Here is a 22,927-nt window from a genome sequence, read left to right on the forward strand (position 1 = left end):
CAAGGCTGTTACATATGGTTCTGATTCTTACTGCTTGGATATCCTTTCCCTACTCTAGAGAGTAAATCCTCTATGAGTCTGTTTATATTTTGGCTCAGGACATCATTATCATGAACATACACCCTAAATATCAGTACAAATTATGCTAACTAGCAATTCACCTAGGATAGATACAGTAGTATATACAATTTGGGGCCCTAGTTAAATAAAAAGTATACCAAAAAAGAAATAATAGTACCATGGGAAAGGTACAACTTTAGGTTTAAAGAAACCTTAGTTAACTGGAAATCTTATTCCTAAAGTGAACTAGATTCTCAAGACAATCATATAAAATTAGTGTTAGGGCTAGGAATATAGCCTAGTGGTAGAGTGCTTGCCTAGTATACATGAAGCCCTCGGTTCGAATCCTCAGCACCACATATATGGAAAAAGACAGAAGTGGTGCTGTGGCTCAAATGGTAGAATGTTAGCTTTGAGCAAAAAGAAGCCCCAGGGACAGTGCACAGGCCCTCAGTTCAAGCCCCAGGACTGGCAAAATAAAAATAAATAAATAAATAAAATAAAATTAGTGTTAGTAAATTTTACCAGTGTCATTTAAGAATGAATTAAGAGAATTATCTAAAGCCAGCTCACCCCTGTAATCATAACTACTCAGGAGGCTGAAATCTGAGGATCACTGTTCAAAAGCCAACCTAGGCAGCAAAGTCCATGAGACTCTTATCTCCAATTAACCACAAAAAGCTAGAAGTGGAGCTATGTCTCACATGTTAAGAGCGTCAGCCTTGAGCAAAAAAAAAGGTCAGGGACAGAGAGAGAGAGAGAAAACCTATAAATTAAAATACATCTTTCTAAATGACAACTAAAAATCTGGTACCAATTGAGTGATGGAGATATAGTAGTAAAAAAGGTAATAAGCAATGGCTTTGCTCTCCAAAGGAAGATGAAGGGGAAGAACTGAGCAAAATAAATCCAGAGTATCATGTGCTTTACAGATAATGGAAAAGTGTCAAAACATATCTATGGAAGCTACTACACCTTTTGTCTCAAACAGTACAGTTCTGTTGCTGAAGGAATAAGTAAAGGCAACAATTTAAGACAAACTAACTTAATGGTTTTCTTGCTGGAATTTGTGGTGAAAGCAAAACCAGCAACATTAGTAGTAATAGCTAATTTTTACTAAACCATATATATATATATATATATATATATATATGTCATCCAGGTAATAAAGTACTTCAAATGAATTATTTTTCTCTTCATAACTCTTCAAAATTAGACATATTTTCATCATTTTACAGATAGATTTAGTAATCTGGCTATGTCCAAAAAGCTAATAAATGTCAGAGACAAAATTTAAATGCAAGCTGCCAGGCTCTAAATTTTTTAATCCAATCTGCCTAACAGAATCACCTAATAATGGGCTTTTGGAAATGCTTAGGTATGAACTCATCAGAAATTCTGATTTAAGTAAATGAAGAAAGGGGCCAAAGATTATTCATTTCGGAGTTCTCCCAGGCCATTGTAAGGTATAAGAATTAGAGACAAGTTTCGAAAAAAGATCTGGGTAGAGCTAGACAGACAGTATATGCCTTTATGCCAAAACTTGGGAGGCTGAGGCAGAAGGGTTGAAGACACTGTTTCAAAATATATAAAATAACATGATCCTGGGTCATTTTAATATCTCATCAGCTTTTCTCAAATAATCTCAAATTATCCCCTTGAGAAGAAGGATAGGAATATAAATAACAACATATTTCTGTAGTTGACAAAACAAGCTCCAAAGAGTGAACCAAGTATTGGTAAAGATGTAAAGAAGTATCCTCGCAAACATGTATAACCTTTAACTTACTTTCGACCAACTTGATAAATGAAATATTCTTTCATATTTATTCTTCTGTGAATGGATACTTTGTTCTCTTGCCTATTTTTCTACTGGAGTGTCTTTTTTCCTTAGTAGTTTTTTTTTTTTTTTTTTTTTTTTGGCCAGTCCTGGGCCTTGGACTCAGGGCCTGAGCACTGTCCCTGGCTTCTTCCCGCTCCAGGCTAGCACTCTGCCACTTGAGCCACAGTGCCGCTTCTGGCCGTTTTTCTGTATATGTGGTGCTGGGGAATCGAACCTAGGGCCTCGTGTATCCGAGGCAGGCACTCTTGCCACTAGGCTATATCCCCAGCCCCTAGTTTTTTTTTTTAAACTAATGAAAATATTAATCCTTTGCCTGTTCTTTATAATACACATAGTATGTTTTTTGCCCAGCACATAGCTTAAATTTTTTTTAGGTTTTTTTTTTTTTTTTCAAACTGATGTACAGAGAGGTTACAGTTTCATATGTTAGGCATTGGATACATTTCTTTTACTGTTTGTTACCTCCTCCCTCATTCCCCCCTCCCCCTCCCCCTTTCCCTTTCCCCCCTACATAGCTTGTATTTTAAAGTTTCTAATTTTGGTAAAGTCAAATTAACAAATCTTTCCTTTGTGGCTTTTGTGAGCTGTTTTTTTATTTTTAATGTTATTTTCTTTTTCCTTTCCTTTTCTTTCCTTCCTTCCTTCCCTTTTTGACATTGTCTTGCTCTGTAGCCAAGGCTGCTCTCGCCTTAGTCTCCTAAGTGTTAGGATATGTATGACTATGCCCAGCTATGGCTTGTACTTCTTTAGGCCAAGTTTAAGAACATCTGCCCCATGATATATAATGGTCTAGTGTTTTATTTTAAAAATCTAGCCCTTTCATCCATTTGAGTTGTTATTTTCATCATATATATTAAATTCCTTTTTGTGCATAGATTTAAGATTTTTCTCTCTCAGTATTATACTAAGTGATACAATTTTAGAATATGTTTTAGCATGTGAGAGGGCAAGACACATGTCAATTGATCTTTTTCAAAATTATCTTGATTCTTACTATTTATTCTGTTGAATATCAGTTTGTTGATCAAATCTCATGAGAATTTCAATTGGGATCTTAACCGTGTTAGCTAGATTCATATAGCAACATTGAAGATGTTTGGTTCACAGTAGGGGTATACCAACTATTTGATAACCAAATGATTTTATTAGAGAGCAAACTCATTTTTTGATTCTTAGTAACCCAACACAAAACTTGGAACACAAAATATGTTCAGTCGTATTTGCCAAACTGATCTGAATTGAGTGAAAGAAACAAATCAACAGATATGCTAGGCACAAGTGGCTCATGCCTATAAGCCAAATACCCAGGGAGGATAAAATTTAGAGGATCACAGTTCCCAGCCAGCTGGGCCAGGAAAGTTCTGTGAGACTCCATCTCCAAAATAACCAGCAAAAAGTCAGGCTGGAGGCATGGCTGAAGTAGGAGAGTATCAGCCAAGCAAGCAAGCCAAGTGAGTGCAAAGTCCTGAGTTCAAACCCCAGTAGGAAGAAAGGGAAGGAAGGAGGAAGAAACACCTTGATATGTAAGCCCAGGTTGGCCTCCTGCTCCAAGTGTTACAGATGGGCACCACTCTGCCAAACACTCCAGGTGGCTTTACAAGAGCGAGAGACATCAGTCACATATTAGACATATGCATACTCCTGTCTCATGGCCCTCTGCTGTCTTAGGACTCCACAAGCAAAGAAAGCCATCAAGAGATGTGGCCCCTCTACTTTGTATATCCATAAGTATGAGATGAAATAAGCCTTTTAAAAAAAAGTAACTCATTCAGTCTGTGGTACTTTGTTATTAGCAAAAACAAAACAAAAACCATAGACTAATCCATGCAGATAAAAATTGAAATGGTTTGGATATTGAAGGGTCAAATAAAATATCCAAGTAGTATCCCTCTTTAAAACCTATCATATATCTACTAGAAAGATATAAAATTCCATTATATTTCTACTGGACAATACTTGTCTAAAGACATGAGACAGTCTGGCATTTGTGAACAAATCATATGGCTTATCTTATAAGAGAAGGAGGCAGTAAATAAAGGCTAAATATTTTTTTAATTGTCCTAGGGATCCAGCCCTGAGCCAAGTCATTTAATTAACTGTTGTCAATTAAATAAACAGTTCTAGGCATATGGCAAACAACAACGAAGAGATTATTCCTTTTCTCAAGAAATTAAAGGTGTAATTGAAGGGATAAAAAGGTACATTTATGTATAAAGGTTGCTGCCAGCAACCAAGAAAGTGATTACTGCTAACAACCAAGAAAGTGATTACCTTCAGAGCCATTTGGTTATTTACTTTTTCATTCCTATTTGCTCCCATTTTCAGTCCTTCAGTCCCACAATGATCAAAAAGGGAGTATGTATATTTGTTTAACACATGCAATAAGTTATTTGACTTAATTTTACAGATGTTGCTAGTATTTTCTTGCACATGAACTGTCCCACTCCATAGTCAAGGATATAAGAAGGTCTACAACTGGGAATATTAACATAGACCCATATTCTCTACTAGAGCAGATATTATTTACTTTCTATTAGCTTACAAGTGCCAAAAAAAAAAGTATATAAATAATCACTTTAAAAAAAAAAAAGAAATGTTGGCTAGGCTCTGGTGCTTGACACTTGTAATTCCAGCTAGTCAGGAGGCTAGGATCTGAGGATCACAGTTCAAAGCCAGCCCAGGCAGGTAAGTCCATGAGATTCTTATCTCCAGGAACCTACTCAGAAGAAGCCAGAAGTGGCACTGTGGCTCAAGTAGCAGTGTGCTAGCCTTGAGCAAAAAGAAGCTCAGGAGCTCGGCACTGGTGGCTCATGCCTGTAATATTAGCTACTCCGGAGGAGGCTGAGATCTGAGGAACGTGTTTCAAAGCTAGCCAGAGCAGGAAAGTGCATGAGACTCTTATCTCCAATAAACTTCTCAAAAAAGGTCAGAAGTGGCTCAAGTGGTAGAGCACTAGTCTTGAGCTAAAGGAGCTCAGGGACAGACAGAGCCCAGGACCTGAATTCAAGCCCAAGACCAGCAAAAAAAAAAAAAATTTTTTTTCTAATATTTGTAAGATCTTTCCATATACAGAGTACCATGTAGATGCTGGAGGAGACAGACTTTCTAAAGCACCTAAATAAAACATCCATTTCATACACACACACACACACACACACACACACACACGATACACATACAGATACACACACACAAACAAGTTTGGGAATTTATCCAGAAGAAAACAATTGCACTAACATCAACTACTATTAACAACTTACTGTGAACACAGCCCAGGAAAGGGCAGAATGGCCTCCTCCATGCAATAAAAGTAGGACTGGACCTTCGGAGCCACTCTTGTAAATTCGAAAAGTGTATGAACAGTTAAAGATAACATATTTGTTTGTTACTGAGGTTCTTAAAATTAATCATATCAATACTGACTACAAAATCTAGGTAGCTACATGTAAAACTGTAAATATTCAAGCTTAAGGAAACTTAAATAGATGTTTCTGAGATATCAATGTTGTTTAAGTCTGGGACCAGTTAGATCTTTTTTTTTTTTTCAATTAAAAATAATTCTTCCCATTTATCTCATGAAGACATATTCCCTGGTTTCCAGAAGTAAAATCAATGCTACAAACTTGACTCCTTAAACTTCCTCTGACCTCCATGAGGTATACCAGTTTCAGGAAATGCATTAGACAATTAGATAATGGCATAGACTTATAGATAGATAATATTCTATGCTGTACAAAGAACAGGTGGAGAATAAAATGAAATAAATGTATCTATACAAGTCTTATAAAACAACACCATAAGCTTACTTATGAATGAACTACTTTATAAAGGATATATCCTTGCCAGTTTCATTGTCTACTTCCACGTCTTCCATGGATTCAAAATATTGACTCCATGAAACAGGGGAAAAGTCCCGCTTTCTTCCAGGGCTAAGGGGGAAAAAAAAGAAAGTAAGAGACATATATACACATTTCAAATGAAAATTAGTTATGTATGAGAACAAATAAAAGTGAAACTTGAAAGTAGAAAGAGTATTTTCTCTCAAAGATTGTAAGAGTTCATATGAGAAAGCATCATATTAAAATGTGTTTATAAGTTCAACTATAGATTTAAGAGTAAAAATTTTAGGATTTCATAAAAATCTTACAATTCATTAGTAAATTTTAATCACAAATTTTGTGTATATGTACCTCACAAAATCATCTAGTTCTTTCTCCTTGATCTTGGCTATGGGCTAATTTCTATTCTAATATTGTTCTTCCTACAACTTTTGGTCACTATTATTCCCTTACATTTTCAATCTTATACCCTTTCATGCTTGCTATTTCCCAACGTGTCAATGTATGACCTACACAGAAGGCTAAGTGACATCAATCTCTTGAAGTTAGTTTGAGGAATTTATCTGAAGATCTGCTCATATAGAAGTGAAATGATTTATCTATCCAATATAACACTTGATGTACAGCAAGAGGAAACAGGAACAACCTAAATATTCATGAGAGGAATGATTAAGTTGTAGTACACAGAAATGTTTAATTGCAAAAAAGAAATGTGTAACAGATAAAAGTTCTTTATATATGGATGCATAACTACAAGAAACAACTACACACGTGATATACAGGCTACCACTTGTATTAAAAAGTAGGTACACAAGATGCTGGTGGCTCACACCTACACTCTGACCTACTCAGAAGGCTAAGATCTGAGATGTTCAGTTTGAATCTACCCCAGGCAGACAAATACTTGAGACTCCTATCTCCAATTATCCAGAAAAAAGTTAGAACTGAGTGTCAACTATCAGTGAAAAATTATGGTGAGAACTCAAGGCCCTGAGTTCTAACCCTAGTACCAGGGGGGGGAAAAAAAGAGGGATATATGAACATAACTTTTCAGATATGTTTCAGACTATTTCTGGAAGGATATTAGCACAAAATTGATCATACCTGGGAAATAGGAATCATGGCAAAAAATAAGAGATATATTTCAGTGGAGATTTCTTTTTAATATCTGCTTTTTAAAAATGATCATAAAGCCAGGGTGCTGGTAGCTCACACCTATAATCCTAGCTACTCAGGAGGCTGAGATCTGAGGATCTAGTTTGAAGCCAGTCCCAGCAGGAAAATCCATGGGACTCTTTATCTCCAATAAACTACTCAGAAAAAGCTGGAAGTAGAGCCTATGTAGCTCAAGTAGAGCACTAGCCTTGAGCAAAAGCAGCTCAGGGACAGAACCTAGATGCCGAGTTTAAGCCTCAGGACTGGCAAAAAAATAAAATCATAAAAAGCATACATTTTAAGACAGAAACAATCAATAAGTTATACTTTTTTTTTTTTTTTTGCCAGTTCTGGGGCTTAAACTAAGGGCCTAGGCACTCACTGTCCCTGAATTTTGCTCAAGGCTAGCACTCTACCACTTGAGCGACAGTGCCACTTCCAGCTTTTTTTGTGGTACTGAGGAATCAAACTTAGGACTTTCATGCATGCTAGGCAAGCACTCCACCACTAAGCCACATCCCCAACCCAGGTTACACATTTTCAAACTACTCTTTATCCTTGGATGAGACACAGGAGAGAAATCTTGCACCTTTCCCTATTTCCATACTACTCTTCCCAGTAACAGAAATTCAGAACTTTATCAGTAGCACATTACATTTTGTCAAACATCCTCCTGTATATGTCATGAGGCTGAATATAAAATATAAGACAAAGACACTTTAAACTGAAGAAACATTCTTGTTGTCCATAATACTGAAAAGAATTACACGGGAGAAGCTAGGTGGTCAGAGATGTATTTTGTCAACAGTGATGCATTTACAGTATTGAACATCTACTCTGATCCAGGCATTGATTCAAATCAATCTTTATAACAATGAAATCATTTTGGGAACTTTAAAAAATATTGACAATTGAGAGATAGAGACAGACAAGACAGACATTCGTTTTCTTGGAAGTGGCACAAAAGTCAAAGATGGTTTGTACAGTATTATAGAAAGTGAGTACATTATATGGAAAGTATATAAAACATACAGATGAAAGTATTTTTAAAAAATGATGAAAGTACAAGATGGACTTCATTGTAACCTTGCTAGGAAAGTATGGAAGTCTTGAATGGCAATAGAATTTAAAAGGAAGGAAAGAAAGCAAGAAAGACCTCTTCAAAGGCAATCAACAAATATAAGAAATGTTCAAGATATGAAGCATGACTGGCAGAATCAATATTAATCCCAAAGTTAGATTAATAACCCATACTATTTGTAAACAAAAAACTACTAAGTAGGTAAATACATACAAATTGTTTTTATCTGAATAAAATTTATTTTTAACCTGACAAAATGTATGTTACCCCCTTTCCTGCTATTAGAGGAAGAAGTTTGACTGAAGAAATAAAATGGTAATATAACAGACATGAAGAAAATCTGGCTTTGGCCTAAATCAGGTGAATCAAATGAGTTTAAAGATCTTTGCTGGGCTGGGGATATAGCCTAGTGGCAAGAGTGCCTGCCTCGGATACACGAGGCCCTAGGTTCGATTCCCCAGCACCACATATACAGAAAAAACGGCCAGAAGAGGCGCTGTGGCTCAAGTGGCAGAGTGCTAGCCTTGAGCGGGAAGAAGCCAGGGACAGTGCTCAGGCCCTGAGTCCAAGGCCCAGGACTGGCCAAAAATAAAAATTAAAATTAAAAAAAAATAAAGATCTTTGCTGTGATCACAGACCATATTCAAAATGTCATGAGAAAAAAAAAAAAGAAGAAACCCATCTAAAAAGTCAAATGTATAGCCGATGGCCTGAACTGTGACCTCAATAACCTACTTTCAGCAGAAAAATGACTGATGAGATACTCTACTTTCAATAGCTTCTAAACCTAAAATTACTGCATCTGCTACCAACTAAAGGCTTATTTTCATAACCTCATTCTGCCTTTATTAACTCTGTGACCTTAAACAAGTCACTAAATTTCTCCAAGCTGAGTTTTTCATGTCAGATGGGGTTATATTATCAACTTTATAAAGTGTGTTGTTATAAGGAATAAGGTAGCCCTCTCATCACTGTGAAATTAGCTTATTCTATTTTTAATCATACAATGTCATTAAAAATAAATGATAAAGTAATATAATAAAATTATTGTATTTCAGTATTTGTTATTATTCTCTAGTTATCCCACCTAATTTGGTACTTATGTGAGATTCATGAGAACATCTCCCATATTTTTCACCAATGTTTTCCCAGAGTCTGACACATCATATGAAATGAGTTGATGTGCATAAAACACTTAGCTTAGTATATCAGTAAATACTTATTATTATGCTTAAGTGGCTTTGAGGCTAATAAATTTAAGTCCCTTAAGCTTAATAGGGTTTACAGTAAAAGAAAATGGGACATGGGGGCTGGGGATATGGCCTAGTGGCAAGAGTGCTTGCCTCGTATACATGAGGCCCTGGGTTCAATTTCCCAGCACCACATATACAGAAAACGGCCAGAAGTGGTGCTGTGGCTAGAGCAAAAAGAAGCCAGGGACAGTGCTCAGGCCCTGAGTCCAAGCCCCAGGACTGGCCAAAAAAAATAAAAAAGAAAATGGGACATGACAAAACAACACTAATAGGGACTGCAGTAGAGGGAAAAGTAGTAACATACAGAATAATAGACAACTGAGTAACAAGTGAATAATAGACTCTACAATCTAGGAAAAACTTTAACATTTATTAATAATTTTTAAAAAGAAGCCATGACAATTTAATGGGGAAATCATAATCTTTCTTGAAAAGATGTTGGGACAACTAAATATCTATATGCAAAAGTATGAAACGGAACTCCTTTATGCCATACACATAAAGCAATGGGAACCATCAACCTAAATAAAAGAACTGAAATTATAAAACAGTAAAAAATTAAAAAATTTAAAAAGTTATGGTCACAGGTTAGGCAACAATTTCTGATACAATCCCAAAAGCAGAAATAATAAAAGACTCAGAATGTAGATTTCACCAAAATTAAAAACTCTTCATTAAAACTATATGCACTTTTTACTATATTGTTAGTTACAGAGAGATAAAAGTTTCACAGCTAGTAACCATGAAAAAAAGCGTAAAACACAGAGTAAATAAATCTGTAAAGATCTCACATACTGCCAGGTGCCAGTGGCTCACACCCATAACCCTAGCTACTCAGGAGGCTGAGATCTGAAGATCTCAGTTCAAAGCCAGCCTAGGCAGGAAAGTCCGTGAGACTCTTGTCTCCAATTAGCCACCAGAAAACCATAGTGGCACTGTAGCTCAAAGTGGTAGAGCACAAGCCTTGAGCTGAAGAGCTGAGGGACAGTGCCCAGGCCGAGAGTTCAACCCCAGGACCGGCAAAAATAAAAAATAAAAAGTAAAAATCTCACATATTGCTAGACTACTTACGTGGCTGAGATATGAAATATGAAGATACTTAATCTAGCTACTTAGGAGGCTGAGATATGAAGGTCGAGGATTAAGGTTTGAAGCCAGTTAAACCAGGGCAGAAAATTCCTGATTTCTGACTCCTAAAAATCTAGAATTAGAAGAGAGTCACTGTACCTAGCTTTGATTTTTGAACACGAGAGATAGTAAGTAATCTAGTTACCGTCTTCTCCACATGGATATACAGTTATCCCAACACTATTTGTTAAATGTATGCTTTCTCCAGTGTATGTTTTGGTAACTTTATAGAGAACCAGGTGGCTAGGACTGTGTAAGCTCTTTTCTAGGTCCTTTATTCTATTCCACATGTCTATTTTTTTGTACCAGTACCATGTTATTTTTCTATTATAGTTCTGTAATAAAACTGAAATTAGGTATTATGATCATTACTCATCATGCTCAGGAATGATTTTGGCTACTCAAGGAGTTTTGTGTTACCATATGAATTTTATGATTCTGTCTTAATTACTGATAGTTCTATCTATTTTAAAGACCTACAAGCAGTCTACAACACAATTGTAAGTTATTGAAGTTCTTCTAGAATGACATCTAAATACCATCTCCAGATGCCTGTATTCTGGGCTTATAGGTTCATCTTCCATTTTTAAAAACAGCAAGTAATGTAGCAGTTTCAAGTATCATTCAGATTCTGACCTGTTCTCCAGTGTCCCTCTTCTTTAAACCATACTTGCAAAGATACTTTGGGTCTGCCTAGAAAATTGAGCAATAATCTATCTTAAAGTTAGCTAACTTAGCAACTTTAATTTCCCTCCCTGCCATGTAAAAAATGTTTTTTAAAAATAAATTTCAAGGGTGCAATTGGGTGTTATTACTGCACCTGACCCAGGTTCTTAAACTCTTTGTTTTATTTCAGAATAACAGCAGAAGCAGTGATTAAACTTGGAAGTTCTAATCAGCATGTATTCTATAGTATCTAGGGGGGAGGGGAGAAACACCTAAAGAAGCCACTACAAAACTATGAGAACAATTTCATAAAGTTGCAGAATTATAAGATCAATATACAAAAATCTGTTTTATCTGTATATAGTTGCAGTGAACAATGCAAAACTCAAATTAAGAAAATAAATCCCTTTATAGTAGAACAAAATGTTTAGGAATAAATATAAGTGCAAGATTAGTGCAGTGAAATCTATACAGCATTGTGGAATAAATTCAAGATGACAGTAAAAGGAAAGAGATCCCATGTTCATCATATGAAAAGTTAATAATGTTAAAATGGCCATATTTCCCAAATAGATTTTCAAATTTAAGCAATGCCTATGAAATTTTCAGCTAAAAATTTCACCCTACAATTCATACGTTTCAGAAACCAAAGGGAACCAGAATAGTCAAGATATTTTAAAGAACACAGTTAAGAGGCCTTATATCCCAATTAAACTTGTGGGAGTGGGGATGAAATCCCCCCTAAACCTTATTACAACTAACTGATGCTGTTTTTTTTTTAAGGGCATGGTAATAGCATTTACATGATATAAAAACCAATGGTATAAAATTTGAGAGATCAAAAATAATCTAAACCAGGCACTGGTGGTTCACACTTGTAATCCTAACTATTCAGAAGGCTGAGATCTAAGGATGTAAGCTAGTCTAGGCAGGAAAAAAAATCCATGAGTCTTTTATCTCTGATTTACCACCAAAAAGCTAGAATTGGAGGCATGGCTCAAGTAGTAATAGAGTGCTAGCTCTGAGCAAAAAAGCTAAAGGACAGTACCCATAAACTGATCTGTGTTTTAAACCAACTCATTACATGTCTCCCAAGATTTTCTCTGATTTGTCAGCATCTTTCTGGAAAGTTTTGATGTTAATTTTGTGGTTAACTCATAGGCAGTAGAACTGTTAACTTGAGTAACAACATGTTAAGATTATCATTTTATATATTCTTCTATGAAAAGAAATGTATCCTAGACTGATGAAATATAGTAATTAAGTTTCCACTATATTGCTTTATAATTTCAATGATTCTACATATACACCATCTCATTTTTTCCTAAAACTTCTGTGAGTTTAATATTATCGACATTTTAAGAAAATAAGGTCAAGTTCTCACCAGTTATTTGTTACATGGAGAAGCCAGTAAGAAAATGCAGAAGAAACCTCATTTAATAAGACATGGCAGAGAGAAAACTACTAAAGGCCATGGTGATCGAATGCAAAAATAAGTCAAGTCTATGAAATGGACCAGCTGGATTAAAGATGTAAAACTGAGCTCTCAAGATGTTTCCACATGTACAAACTTTGAACCATGGTCCAAGAAAGTCAGTTTTTAATAGAGTCCACTGAAAGGGAGATAGTAATCAAAGGTAGCTTAAACAAAGGCATAAGATCTACTCTCAACCTTTCTGTGTATGAATGATCTTCTGCCTAACTGCATGCTATATCTCTTGTATTGTGTCCTAATAAGTTTTGATTTCTCCTGTTTTCTCACTGGGACTCTTACTCAGTATCTGATGCTTTCTTTCACTCATTGTCTAGCATTCTACCAACTGAGCCATGCCGCCAATCCAATTTCCTATTCTCCTGTTATGGTATATTCTTTTTACCAACCTACAGCTCCAAATATCCAAGACAAAGAATCCTGGCTTATTGAATTTAAAACCTATCTTTAAGTTTAAGGGAAAAAGAACAAGAGTCTAATGGCATGTGAAAATTATGTAATCAAAGTATGAAGTTTTTTTGGACTCCAATTCAAACAAAAAAACAAGTCAGGTACCTGGGGCTACTCAGATCTGAGGATTCCAGTTTAAAGTCATCATGGGAAGATAAAACTGAATGCTTCTTATCTCTCTAATTAATAAGCAAAAAGCTGGAAGTGAATTTATAGCTCAGGTACGGAAGAGTGTGTTAGTCTGGAGCAGAAAACACTGAGTGTGAGGCACTTGAGTTCAAGCTTCACTACTGGCACACACACATGCGCGCACACACTCACCACCACCAACAACAACAAAGAAAATTAGTTGGTAACCAAATTTCATTGTCCAAAAATAAAGTGTTATTGGAACCCAAGTACACTCACTCACTGACATATTTATTGACTATGGCTATCCTTACAAGAGAGGACTATATGACTTGTAAAACCTAAATTATTCATTACCTGGCCTTCACAGAAAAAAGTTGCCAATCCTGGATATTGATGAGAATTTCTACACACACACACACACACACACACACACACACACACACACACACACACACCTAGAAAAGTGGGGTGGGCACTGGGGGCCCATATTGTAATCGTAGCAACTCAGAAGGCTGAGACCTGAAGGACTGAAACTTGAAGCCAGCCTAGGCAGAAAGATCTGTGACACTTCATTTCCAATTAACCAGCAAAAAAACTGGACTAGAGGCATGGCTTAAGTGGTAGAGCTCTGTGAGCAAGAAAGCAAAGAGTGTGAATCCCTGAGTTCAAGGCCCAATATAGGCATGTGTGCATGCATGCATGCACTCTCTCCCATAAACACACACACACGCACACACACACACACACACCTCATACACCACACAGAAAAGAGAGAAAGAGACAGAGACAGAGAGAAGAGCATCAGAGAAGGCTGGACTATCCAGGTAAAACTCACGATTCATTTAACATGAATGTTGTGTATCTACCAAATCAAGTTTCATAAAACATTTACTTAACTATGCTACTATAAAAGGCATAAAAAATACGAAGAGAGGAGCTGGGAATATGGCCTAGTGGTAGAGGGCTTGCCTTATATACATGAAGCCCTGGGTTTGATTCCTCAGCACCATGCATAAGTGGTGCTGTGGCTCAAGTGGTAGAGTGCTAGCCTTGAACAAAAAGAAGCCAGGGACAGTGCTCAGGCCCTGAGTTCAAGCCCCAGGACTGGCCAAAAAAAAAAAAAAAAACCAAAAAAAAAATACAGAGAGATTCTTAAACTCTAGGAGCTCTAAATTTACTGGGAAACATATATTTACTATAGGTAAGTTTGACAAAATAATAAAAAGGACTTGAAAAAAATGTTAAAGGGAGGCAGTGCAAACAAAATAAACTTGGCAAGTGGTATGAGCCAAAACATTTGGGTAGACTGTGTATGTAGCTTAGTGGTAGGGATTCAGTACCCAAATTTTTTTAATTGGGTAAATGACATTGCCAGGGAGCTTTAATGCTACCCTTTAAAAATAGACTATTGTCAAGCACTGGTGGATATGCCTGCAATCCTCAGCTACTAGGCTGAGATATGCAGATCAAGGATCAATGCCAACAAGGGCATTAAAGTCCATGAGGCTCATATCACCAATTACCCAACAAAATGCCAGAAGTGGAGATGCGACTCAAGTGGGAAGCATCAGCTTTGAGTGGAAAAAGCCAAGTGATAGGATGAGGCCCTGAGTTCAAGCCCCAGTTCCCAGCACAATAGACAAACAAATAAATATAGACTGCTCACTATGGTCCCTTTATTTGGCAGTTACCAAAGAGGTGCCACCTCCCTTGGAAAATATTCTTTACCCAATAAATCAGAGATAAACTATGTAAGGGAAAAAATACAACAATCTTAGTTTGAAAATAATTGCTAATAGGTATTACCCCTTATCTAGGGACTTGCTTTATGTATGGGGAATCAAAGAAGAAACAAATTATTAAATTTTCATAAAATAAAACAGGAATGAATCTTCATGATAGAGAACAGTTACATGCATGAGTTTCAACCATATGACTATTTTAAATCTCAAATTCAAGTTTTATAAGCATTTTACCTAAGGTTTTCTAAAGTTTTATAACATTTCACCTAAAAGCTAGTCTTGAAATGAGGTAGATAATTCTACAAAGAAGTGTAACAAGCTTTCAGGAAAAAAGGGTAACTATCACTCCAGTTATACTACCTTAATGGAACTAGTGGGAAAATAGGGATGTTTTCATGGAATGGGGATAAACACATTCAATATTTTGGGTTTCTTATCTGATCAGCACTTAAGTAGCTAACATATAAAACAAAGCTCCAGGGAAATTCAGACAAAAATACTATCCTAAAGAACTCCATAGTTGGGGCTGGGAATATGGCCTAGTGGCAAGAGTGCTTGCCTCATATACATGAAGCCCTGGGTTCGATTCCCCAGCACCACATATATAGAAAAGGACAGAAATGGCGCTGTGGCTCAAGTTGGCAGAGTGCTAGCCTTGAGCAAAAAGCCAGGGACAGAGCTCAGGCCCTGAGTCCAAGGCCCAGAACTGGCTAAAATAAATAAATAAATAAGAACTCCATAGTCTTGAGAAGCAGACAGCTGGCCAATAACTACAAGTCAGAGAGGTGTCACATCCGCAGAGGTCCAAGGGAGCATAAAGCATGTACAGCTTGCCTACAATGTGATGATGGAGGCCTGCTAGGAGAAAAATCACCAAATCTAATGACATTATATGACCAATTACTAAGGCAAGAAGGGAATGAAGTGAGAGAGAAGCAATTTTTTCCCTGAGAGAACAAGGATTAAGAAATATAGGTTATGGAGCTGGGAAGGTGGCTTAGGGGTAGAGTGCTTGCCTAGCATGCATGAAGACCTGGGTTCAATTCCTCAGCACCACATAAACAGAAAAAGCCACAAGTAGTGCTGTGGCTCAAGTAGTAGAGTGCTAGCCTTCAGCAAAAGAAGCTCATGGACAGTGCCTAGACCCTGAGTTCAAGCCCTAGGATTGGCAAAATGGAAGGGAAAGAGGGAGGGAGGGAGGGAGGGAGGGAGGGAGGGAAAGATAGGTTGTATGTTTTCAAATAAATGCCGCAAACCAAAATAGGCCCAATGGTGCTTGGAACACGGACTAGGCTGCTGAGTCTGTTAAAAGTTATTGATGAGTCATGAACTGCACAGTAGCAGTCTTAGTCATTGTTGTCACAAATTCTCCAGACTGGGAATCTTGAGGTGGGAGCTAAATACTGAACTTTAATTGCAGACAGTCATTTAAATCAAGGCATCACTGCTTTTAAAAAATGTCCTCATTAGCAGTACTTTGAAGAGAATGGAAAAAAGGCAACCAGATGGCTGGATGAAGGTGGTGGCTTAGAGAATTTATTACTAGTAAATAGGGCTTACTATTATAGCAGCAGACTTTAAGACTAAAAACTACATATAATTTGAATCAGGCTATTAGAAATCATCTAACCCAATTCTTTTATTGTGTTTCAATTCTTCTATCATGTTTTGAGCATGGCTTTAAATTCTGCCAAAAAAAAAAGTTATTTCTACATTAAAGGTGGATTACTCAAGAAAAATAATAAAGTCCAAATATGCAATTACATAAAAATACATAAATAAGATTTAGGAAAAAGGAAGATAAAATGTTACGAAAAGAGCCTAAGTCATGAAAGAGACTATTAAGGAAAAAGGCACAAATTGGGAATAAGTGTAGAGAAGTGGAAAAAGGGAAGAAACAAATCAAGTGAACAGAAGTAGAAATAAAAAAGGATGCTTGAAATTGGTGCAAATGAGAGACCATAAATCAGGAAACAAAAAGGAATGAATCCTAGAGTATTTGCAGAGGAATAACATATGCAACTGAAGTTAAGTATGTTTCTAAAACAGGAGTCTCAGAGACCGAAGTCTTAATCCTTAAGAGTCCAACCACGAAGCTTGTACCTTAATGCCAAGGTTGAGTCCTAGTTTCCACATTTATTTATTTTATTTATTTATTTTTTTTGTGGGGGGGCAGTCCTGGGCCTTGGACTCAGGGCCTGAGCTCTGTCCCTGGCTTCCTTTTGCTCTCAAGGCTAGCACTCTGCCACTTGAGTCACAGCGCCACTTCTGGCCATTTTCTGTATATGTGGTGCTGGGGAATCGAACCCAGGGCCTCATGTATACGAGGCAAGCTCTCTTGCCACTAGGCCATATCCCCAGCCCAGTTTCCACATTTATTAAGACAAAATATTTCCCCAGCTTCTGAGTCTCAGGCTCCTCAACGATGTGATGTAGTAATGAAATGAGATCATTTATATGTTCTCTTTTAGCTTTATGATTTAGTGGTCCAAGGACTCTATATTATGTGCATACATATAGTTACATATGTACCAATAAATAGAAATAGTACAGGAAAATAAACCATTTGAAGACCATATAAAATTGGCCAATATCTATTATTTTCCACATAATTTTATATTAAAACCAGATTATTTATTTCTTTTGGGGGGGGCAGTCCTGGAGCTTGGAACTCAGGGCCTGAGCACTATCCCTGGCTTCTTTTTGCTCAAGGCTAGCACTCTACCTCTTGACCCACAGCACCACTTTTTCTGTTTATGTGGTGCTGAGGAATCGAACCCAGAGCTTCATGCATGCCAGGCAACACTGTACCACTAAGCCACATTCCCAGCCCCCAAAACAGATATTTCTAAAGAATCTTCTTTTCTATAATAAGCAGCTAACCTAAGTCAAGAAGAGCAGTGCATTTACTTGAAAAGAAGGTTTACTAACAATCACACAATCTTAATACATTTTCCCGTGGCATTCCCCTTCTCCACCCCTTCTTCATCTTTAGAGAACTTGTTGTAACTAAGTAAGAAGCTTGAACTCTACCCAAACTTATCTGAACCATGCATAAATACTAAAAAGGCAGTATTTTATGTAACTGTACAAAAATATTAAAATCAAATTTTAGTTGAATAAAGGTAGTAACTAATCTGAGTGTGATGGCACATGCCTACAAAGCTCAGCACTCAGAAAATTGAAGCAGGATCTCGAGTCTGAGGCTAGCTTGTGCTACGTATAGCAAGACTCTCGCCACCACACATCAGTGCAGCAACTATGATGCATATCAAAAATAACTAGGTTGGAGATATGGCTCAAGTGGTAAAATCATCATCTGACAAGTGCAAGTTCTAATCCCATTAACATCAAAAAAGAAACTAAATCAAATCTAATTATTTTGTGTGTGTGTGTGTGCGTGCGTACATATACCAGTTCTCAGGCTTGAACTCAGGGCTTCTGGCTCCTGCTCAACACTTCTGATCATATCACTCTACCACTTGAGCCACACTGTAGTTCCTATTTTATATTAATTTTGTGCTCTAGATTGATTTTTTAAATAATCTTTTAGGGGTCAATATCCAGACTCATTATTCATAATGTAGTCCAACTTCTCTGCCTTTCATAAGGAAAACAATTTTTATTTTATCTTATATATAAAGGCCTATCTTTTCCTGTCATTTTTTTCTCACATGTAACACAGAAAAAAAAAAGAAAAAAAAAGAACCCAATTTGGGATTCTTAGTTTCTGTGTTTTCCAACCACTATTGCTACCCTTCAAGCTTACTCTACAGGATTCTTTTTACTCTTCATTCCTATAATCAATTTTCACAGGACCACATCTCCTGCCCTTATCTTTTTTTGCTGGTATTTCTTTAGAATGTAAGGTACCTCTCTTCTAGTTCTTTTCCCAAGAATATGTAGAACCTATCTCCTGAATCTCAAATACAGTACATATCCCTTTTCTCTTTACAATCAGCAATCCCCAAATCCTAATACTACAAATATTCATTGAATCCTTCTTTGCCTATTCAATTTTCTTTGCCTTTCAGCAACTATCATTCCCATGTTCAATACCCAACTATCTCCTAACCTGGCACAAGCTATACAATGGACTAAATTTCCAAAGCTTATCTCTTTAACACAGCTATCTTCCTTTTCTAATGGTTTCCTCCCAAATTTTTATTGTAAACAGCTTTTCCCAATGATTCTGTGAGTCTTAGATTAAACATGGAAACAGATCAGTCTTCATAGCTTTCCCCAGCCCTATTGGATCAGTAAGAGGCAAATCTTCCTCTTCAAGCTTCTCAGACCTTACCTCTTCAGGGCTTTTAATTACCCAACACTATTCCTAGTCATTTCTCAATTTCTAGCACCCACGGTCACTCCCTGAACAAGGTGTCATCCCACTGCCCCTCTTCGCGCCCGACCCCCCTTCTCTCCCAGCGTCTACTTCAAGTGTATTCTGATTATACGCTTAACAGTCTTCCTGGATAGGTTGTTCTCTGCTTTTCCTTAGGCCTATTCCCCCAGCTTCCTGCTTCTCCCTTAAGAGAACTAATCTTCCAATCACACTCCCACCCCCACACCCTGAATCTGCCTCTTCACACTTCTGGAAGCTCCCTCTAGAACCTTCTCCAGTTCTGCCTTAGGTGTTCTCCATCCCCCTCGTTTCTAATACCCAGTTCTCACACAGTCCTCTTACTCCTGGTTCAACCTTTCCCAATTCCCTTCCAACTCTTCTCCCAGGCATTTCCCCCATTTTCCTCACCGCTTGCCTGGCAGATCCCCGCTCCCCACCCCCTCACCCTTGCACAGCTCGGCTCCTTCCACCTCTCCCACCCCTTCTCCTAGGGTTTGCTCCCCCCCATCCCCACCCCCGTCCCTTAAATCATCATCTGGGCCTCCCCAATCCTTCCCACACTCCCTTCTCCCTTCAACGTTACCTGTCCCCTCGTTTCTATCGCCTGGGCGCCTCCTCTAGTAGTCCCCAAACCTGCCTTCCACTTCATCTAAACATCTCCAGGCCGCCGCCAGCATTTCCTCCAATCCTAAGCCTCCCTGGTCGGGCCTCTCCTGCTCCGAGGGCCGGGGCCTGGCCTCGAGGGGGAAGGGGCACGGCAGTCACGTACCCCATTCGCATCTTGGCTCCACTCTGACTGCCCCCGCTGCCAGGGAGAGGAGGGCGAGAGGGCAGGTGGCCGAGGTGCATGCTCTTCTCCAGGGCCGACATGAAGGGGAAAACCAAACCCGTCACCACCGAGTTGTCGGAGCCTCGTCCCAGGTTGAGCGCGGCAGCACCGGTCGCGGGTCACTCGCCTCACGACGACGCCGGGCCGCCTTTGGACAGCACTCAGTTTTACTGGCAGCAACGCCTACCGCCCACCGGCGGCCGCACAAACGCCACCCCTCGCCTCGGCGCTGCCACCGGAAGTGCGCAACAGCTCCCGCACAAAGGAAACTGGGTAACGAAGTCTCGGGACTCCTCCGCGGCCTAGTCGAGAACGCCGAGTCCCTAGCCGGAAGAAGGAGCGTTCCCGGGAGGCAATGCACGCTGGGCAATGGAGTCCTCGGTGGGAGGACCCCGTTGCACCTGCGCAGACGTCGATGCCCTGGCCCAACCTCGCCGAGGTAGTGTAGCAAAGCATCCTGGGTGTTGTAGTCTATCGGCAAGGGAGGCCCTCGGCGCCTTCCTTTTTCCTGTTCCGGAGACAGTTAGCGGAAGAGCCGCTTCTTCCTGGGTCCCAGGCTGCTTAGCGGCGCCGGTTGCTGGGGAACGCTGGCGCCTCGGGAAGCGATGGCGGGAGGGTATGGTTTATGTGCTGGGACCCGAGTTGAGCTTGTGAAGAAGAGCCCAAGCTCGTCATGAAACAACGAAAAGGCCCGGGGCCTGGGGGCAGCCATGGGCGCAAGAAGAGAGGTAAACTGAGCCGTCAAAAGTTGAGGAAAGTATCCTAGGGCAGGCCTACTGGGGAAAGCAGGGCACCCGGCATTGCTAGGGAAACCTCCACCTGGTTTTAGAACATAAGAACAAAAGAAAAAGAGAGGGAAGAGAGACTAACCAGCCAACCAGACCCTGTGAAGAACAGAAAGGAAATAGCGTCTGGAGTGGGAGGTTAAAAAGATAGGTGATAAATGAGTAGGGGTGAGGCTAAAGGGCACGGGGAGAACAAAAAGTACAGGGGCGGGTTGTTGTTCTTTTGGTACCAAAAGTAAATGTCTGTCTGTGCAAGCGTGTGTAGTTGCCTTAGAGGCCCACGGGGGCGGGACGAAACGTCAGTTGGAGAGGGGAGTATAACGAATGACTTAACGTGCCACGATCACGTTTTATATCATGCTAAACCCCTAAGGACGGTCACCAAGCTGCACCTGGTAAATGTCAGTTGCGTGAAAGCAGAGGTTCTAAGCCCGAAACGTGGAAGACTATGAGCAGAAATGGGGGGGGGGGGAGAAGGAGGTTAGAGAGTAGAAAAGTAAGAAGTGTGGAGTGACAAGAGTGTGGAAGGATTTGGAGAAGGGATACAGCCGTGAGGATTTCCTTCAGGACTGTAGGTGATGAGTGTGTAGGAGAAATAGGCTTGACCAAAGGAGGTGGGGAATGTTAGTTGCAGTAAGAATCACCAAACTGACCGGAGATTAAACCTGTACAAAGCTGCCTCCCATGATCGTAGCAGAGGGAAATGATGGGTGGCTCTGCATTTTTTACATGACAGTCAACTTGAGTGGGAATAGAGGTCTTGGGAGCAGGGATCGTATATTAGGCCACAGGTTCGTATATATAGAGTGGGAATGAGCCTTGTCTAAGTTGCTTAAGTTACTAACACAGTTTTGAAGCAGTGACTTTCCTGCCAGAAATGACAGGAGGTTCTGAGAAGGAAGCCAATCGAAGTGTCCACTGCTGGTGTTCCCTGTGTGAAATGTTGATAGGAAGAAAGTCAAAGTAGAAAAAATGTAACAGTAGTATAGAAAAGAATGCCCTTGCTATTGTATGTGCGTATGCAAGAACACTCATGTGAACACCTGCATATAATTTTTATGTTGAAATTATCCATGCAGTTTATGATGGATCTTTCCTCTTGTAGAGATAAAAAATAGTGTTTGTTTTAAACATTCAGAGAATTAGTTGTCTGGATTCCTGATCTGATAAATCCAGAAAAGGTACTGATTGGAAAGAAGACAGCAAGGGCTATGACTAATTGCCTCATTACATTTTGACTTGTCATCTTGAAATCTAACATTTTGACTTGTCATCTTGAAATCTAATAAGTGTCAAAGCTAGTAAATAGTAAGAATCCAGTCTAAATATGGCAAAAACCTAAAGATATTAGATTGACAGTAGTAATTAGTAGAAAATTTTTGAGGTATCAACATTACTGTGTGGTCTCATTTGTTAGTTACATCTCTTGTACTAGGATATGTAGGATAAGCCTTCTCTCTGTAGATACTAAAATATTTTGATTGCTTTTATTCAAAAGGCAAATATTGATTTCTATGTTTAGTCTAGATTATTACTCTGTGTTCTTGGTTTCTCCCATAGGTTTGAGTGACATTTCACCATCTACAAGCCTGCCACCTCTGGTGGAAGGCCAGCTACGCTGCTTTCTAAGACTTACTATTAATAAAGTCATATGGAAAATTGCAAAGCCTCCCACTTGTGTACTTGTCCGAGTGAGATGGTGGGGAGAAACATCAGATGGAACCCTCTTTTGTCCCAGAGATGCATTACAGACTGAACCAAAAACTGTGAGAACAACAACACGTTATGCTATTCGCTGTGGTCCAAAACAGTTTACTTCTTATCTAACAGGTATGTTTTTTTTTTATCATTTTAACTATAAATATGTAGACATAAAGCATATGCTTATGTTGTCAGTAATACATGTTACTATGTACCTAGGGAGGCAAAAAAGGGCTGAGGGGTGTGGCTTAGATGGTAGAAGTCTGCCTAGCAAGCTTATTCCCAAGTTCAAATCCAAGTTATCATCAAAAGAGAGAATCAAATAGAAATCAGAATGCTATCAATTCTATTTTCACAAGTTTAGTTTTATGGTAAGCTTATTAAAGAAGACTCATACTCTTTGTGTTATGAACCCCAAACTTAAAT

General features: G+C 38.7%; 2 protein-coding genes across 4 annotated transcripts in view; one reads left to right on the forward strand and one right to left on the reverse strand.

The window, feature by feature from the left end:
• Window positions 1-20,248, reverse strand: part of Ppme1 (protein phosphatase methylesterase 1) — a 43,524-nt gene extending 23,276 nt beyond the window's left edge. The window contains exons 1-3 of one of the 2 annotated variants that reach the window (XM_048360589.1): window positions 19,956-20,243; window positions 5,739-5,832; window positions 5,164-5,256 (exon numbers count right to left, since the gene is read on the reverse strand). In XM_048360589.1, the coding sequence (XP_048216546.1) occupies window positions 5,164-5,256; window positions 5,739-5,832; window positions 19,956-20,056 (288 nt within the window). In that variant the 5' untranslated portion in view covers window positions 20,057-20,243. Of the gene's footprint in view, window positions 1-5,163; window positions 5,257-5,738; window positions 5,833-19,955 lie in introns of both variants that reach the window. The other variant, XM_048360590.1, reaches the window with a different exon arrangement.
• A 310-nt stretch (window positions 20,249-20,558) lies between these two features.
• C2cd3 (C2 domain containing 3 centriole elongation regulator) overlaps window positions 20,559-22,927 on the forward strand; it is a 95,721-nt gene continuing 93,352 nt past the window's right edge. The window contains exons 1-2 of one of the 2 annotated variants that reach the window (XM_048360586.1): window positions 20,559-20,743; window positions 22,361-22,630. In XM_048360586.1, the coding sequence (XP_048216543.1) occupies window positions 20,689-20,743; window positions 22,361-22,630 (325 nt within the window). In that variant the 5' untranslated portion in view covers window positions 20,559-20,688. The remainder of the gene's footprint in view (window positions 20,744-22,360; window positions 22,631-22,927) is intronic. The other variant, XM_048360585.1, reaches the window with a different exon arrangement.

The sequence above is a fragment of the Perognathus longimembris genome, chromosome 13 (assembly GCF_023159225.1).
Source record: "Perognathus longimembris pacificus isolate PPM17 chromosome 13, ASM2315922v1, whole genome shotgun sequence".
NCBI lineage: Eukaryota > Metazoa > Chordata > Mammalia > Rodentia > Heteromyidae > Perognathus > Perognathus longimembris.